Raw genomic sequence first — 3,776 nt, 5'->3', positions numbered from 1 at the left:
TTCTGGGGAAGGAGGGATCTGTTCAAGATGAACGGGTTGCACCTCAACAGAGCTGGGACCAATCTCCGAGCGGGAAGGTTAACTAGTGCTGTGGGCCAATGAACTTTAGAAACCATCGGTCAAAGTTAGCATGAAATGGAATTGAAATCACATATGTAATCGCAGACCTGTGGGTTTTTATAAGAACCATCTTTATGTAGCGGTGAGGAGAGGGAACCTCAGTCTAAACTGGAATAGAGGCTGAAAGTGAAATCTAATGTCCCAAAGGGAGCTCTAGTTCGCATTTCTTTCATTTTTAACCAATCTTAGAATCAGTGTCCAGGGAGATTTCAGCAGCTTCTTCAGCTCTTCTCTGAATTTCCTCTGGGTAGCTGCATAAATACACGTGTTTGGACAACAACTCAAATACTTCAGCATCGCTCCGGTTTCTGCGGCGATATATGCTGGGTTTGTGCGGTCCCCTCGGTAATAATTGGTGTTTGTCAGTCTGGTAGTTACAAAACTCACAGAAGTTGTCAGCCATAACAGTATAAAACTGCCCGATATAGTGAACAGTAAAATGATGGATTTCCTTCGGTTCCCTATTTCTGGATCACTCTGATTCTCACTGTTGTGATCCCGGAGTCTCCTGCGGGTTCTATTCGCCATTGCAATCCGTCTGATGGTCAAAGAATTAAACAAGGCAATTAAAGTAAAAGGAAGCCAAATGAGCGAGATGCCGTGAAACCAGCCGTACGGTATTGCTGGAGGTGAGGAGAGAAAAGCCTCACTAGACCGGCAGCCCCACTGAACTTTGTTAATTATTTGTTCATGTGAATATACAAACAAAATGGGGATGCCCTTTAAAAAAATAAGGACAGAGACCGTTGTTATAACCGCGGCCGTAGTTCTCTCGGTGCAATAATTGGTTTTAAACTTCCGGCAGCAGAGAGCTACAAAACGGTCAAATGTGAAAGAGACGGTGAACCAAACAGACAAATCGAGGGTGACAGTGGCCATGTATAAAATGAACCTACACACGGGAGTGTGGGAGAGGAATGAAAGTGGGAAGTGATAACTGAAAATATAATACACGATTATATTGATGATCATGACCAGGAGATCCGCTGTTGCCATGGCCACCATGTAGACAGAGATACAATTCGAAAGGCCGCAGTTTCCTCTTGAGAGAATCACAATTGTCATCAAGTTCGCTGTAAGAAAGAGAGAGGAGAGAAATAATATTCCAGTGTCTAATTGCAAATATATTTGCAGATACCTGTTGAAAGCATTTTGCTCCATTCAGTGTGATTATCAACACGGAGCAGTGTGAGAGCAGGATTAATATTCGAGTCACTGCCTGGGAAACCGACCCACACAGTGGAATGAGCTGCTGCAGCGCTCACTCTGCACGGGGTGAAGAAACGGTCCGTAATTCCGCTAAAACGCTTGTATTGGAGCTTCAAAGAATATTGTAACATCAGTGAAATGATCAGATTAAGGGGAACGCAGAAATTGCAGACTCATGGTTCACGAGTTGGTTCCGGTAACTACTGACTGTGTAATGCTGACATCTGGGAAATACGTTACCTTATCCAACATGCGGTAAGAACAGTGATACAATTAACAGCGAATAACAACTAACAGGTTAAAATAGCTCACCTGGGACACCGACGGCTGCGAGAATCGGGTAGTAAATCTCTTTTATCAGCAGTGTAGTTATTTGCCCCATTTTCTGTGAGAATGGATGAATTCTGTCGGAGCTGAATGTCTCTGACTAGTGCCTGGCTGAGACGGGAGAAGGGATCACTATATTTATACCCATATCAATTCACCAGGGAGTCAATCAGGTTACATCATAATTAACATTGCTCACAGTCAAATAGACTAAGGGAAGTTCTTTTTTGGTCTGGAATTATTAGTGGACAGTTTAAAAAATCACACATTTAAAACATTCTTTACAAATGGAAAGTGTGAATCTCCCAATACTCGTCCTGACCCTATAACTACAGGACTGGTGGAGGCAGCTACATTTGAAGTAATCGCCCTGACCTTGCCTTAGACTCACTCCCGGTGACCCAACTCCACCAGCAACAGGTGCGGAACCTAATCCTGCAATACTGGTGATGACCTCAGTCTTGCAGCATTAAACCTGATCACCCTTCTCCGGTACTAGTGGTGCCCCTACACTTACAATAGAGGTGACCGTGCTCCTCCTGTACTAGTGGGTCCCCTACACTTACAATAGAGGTGACCGTGCTCCTCCTGTACTAGTGGGTCCCCTACACTTACAATAGAGGTGACTGTGCTCCTCCTGTACTAGTGGGTCCCCTACACTTACAATAGAGGTGACCGTGCTCCTCCGGTTCCAGTGGTACCCCTACACTTACAATAGAGATGACCGTGCTCCTCCTGTACTAGTGGTGCCCCTACACTTACAATAGAGGTGACCGTGCTACTCCGGTTCTAGTGGGTCCCCTACACTTACAATAGAGGTGACCGTGCTCCTCCGGTAATAGTGGTGCCCCTACACTTACATTAGATGTGACCGTGCTCCTCCTGTACTTGTGGTAACCCTTACACTAGAGATATCCGCGTGCCTCAGATACTCATGGTATACCACACTTACACTCGAGATAACCGCGATCCTCAGGTACTCATGGTATACCACACAAACACTAGTGATAACTGTGCTCCTCGTGTACTCATGGTATACAACACTTACACGAGAGATAACCGCGCTTCTCAGGTACTCATGGTATACCACACACACACGAGAGATAACCGCGCTCATCAGGTATTCATGGTATACCATGCTTACACGAGAGATATCCGCGCTCCTCAGGTACTCATGGTATACCACACTTACACCAGATAACTGTGCTCCTCTGAGACTCATGGAATACCACACATACACTAGAGAAAACCTCGCTCCACCGTTACTGGTGGCACCCTACAATTACACTAGATGCATTTTAGTGACTTAGTGTGATAGTAGGTACAGAACAGGAGAATGCCATTCGGCCCATTGTAGTATACATGAATTTTCAAAAGACATTCGATAAGGTGAGTCACAACGGGTAGTTACACAAGGTAATGGCTCATGGGGTTGGGGGTAATATATTAGCATGGATAGAGGATTGATTAAAGGAGAGAAAACAGAGAGTAGGAATAAACGGGTCATTCTCAGGTTGGCAGGCTGTAACTAATGGGTGGCTGCAGGGATCAGTGCTTGGGCCTCAGCTATTTACAATTTATATTAATAGCTCAGATAAAGGGACCGAGAGTAATGTATCCAAGTTTACTGACGATATAAAGCTAGCTGAGAAAGTAAGCTTTGAGGAGGACTGCAAATGGTCTGCAAAGGGATATCGGCAGGTTAAGTGAGTGGGCAAGAAGTTGGCAGATGGAGTATAATGTGGAGAAATGTGAGGTTATTCATTTTGGTAGTAAGAAGAGAAAAACTGAATATTTGTTAAATGGTGGAAAAGTATTAAATGTTGGTGTTGAGCGGGATTTGGGTGTCCTGGTACAAGAAACACAGAAATTTAACATGCAGGTACAGCACGCAATTAGGAAGGCAAATAGTATGTGGGCTTTTATTGCAAGGGGTTTGGAGTACAATAGTAAGGAGGTCTTGCTGCAATTGTACAAGGCTTTGTTGAGACCACACCTATAGTATTGTAGGCAGTTTTAGTTTCCTTACCTAAGGAAGGATAGAAGCCTTAGAGGCGGTGCAGCGAAGGTTCACTCGATTAATTCCTGGGATGAGAGTGTTGTCCTATGAAGAAAGATTG

General features: G+C 44.4%; 1 protein-coding gene across 1 annotated transcript; it reads right to left on the bottom strand.

The window, feature by feature from the left end:
• Nucleotides 1–273: 273 nt before the first annotated feature.
• LOC137308251 (probable G-protein coupled receptor 139) lies at nt 274–2,794 on the bottom strand. The gene is made up of 3 exons (XM_067977084.1): nt 2,561–2,794; nt 1,642–1,714; nt 274–1,193 (listed from the first exon to the last, which is right to left on the bottom strand). The coding sequence occupies exons 1-3, from the start codon at nt 2,792–2,794 to the stop codon at nt 274–276; spliced, it is 1,227 nt and encodes a 408-aa protein (XP_067833185.1).
• Nucleotides 2,795–3,776: the final 982 nt, after the last annotated feature.

Source organism: Heptranchias perlo, unplaced genomic scaffold (genome assembly GCF_035084215.1).
Source record: "Heptranchias perlo isolate sHepPer1 unplaced genomic scaffold, sHepPer1.hap1 HAP1_SCAFFOLD_125, whole genome shotgun sequence".
Classification (NCBI taxonomy): domain Eukaryota; kingdom Metazoa; phylum Chordata; class Chondrichthyes; order Hexanchiformes; family Hexanchidae; genus Heptranchias; species Heptranchias perlo.
This window is presented reverse-complemented; position numbering and strand designations above follow the sequence as displayed.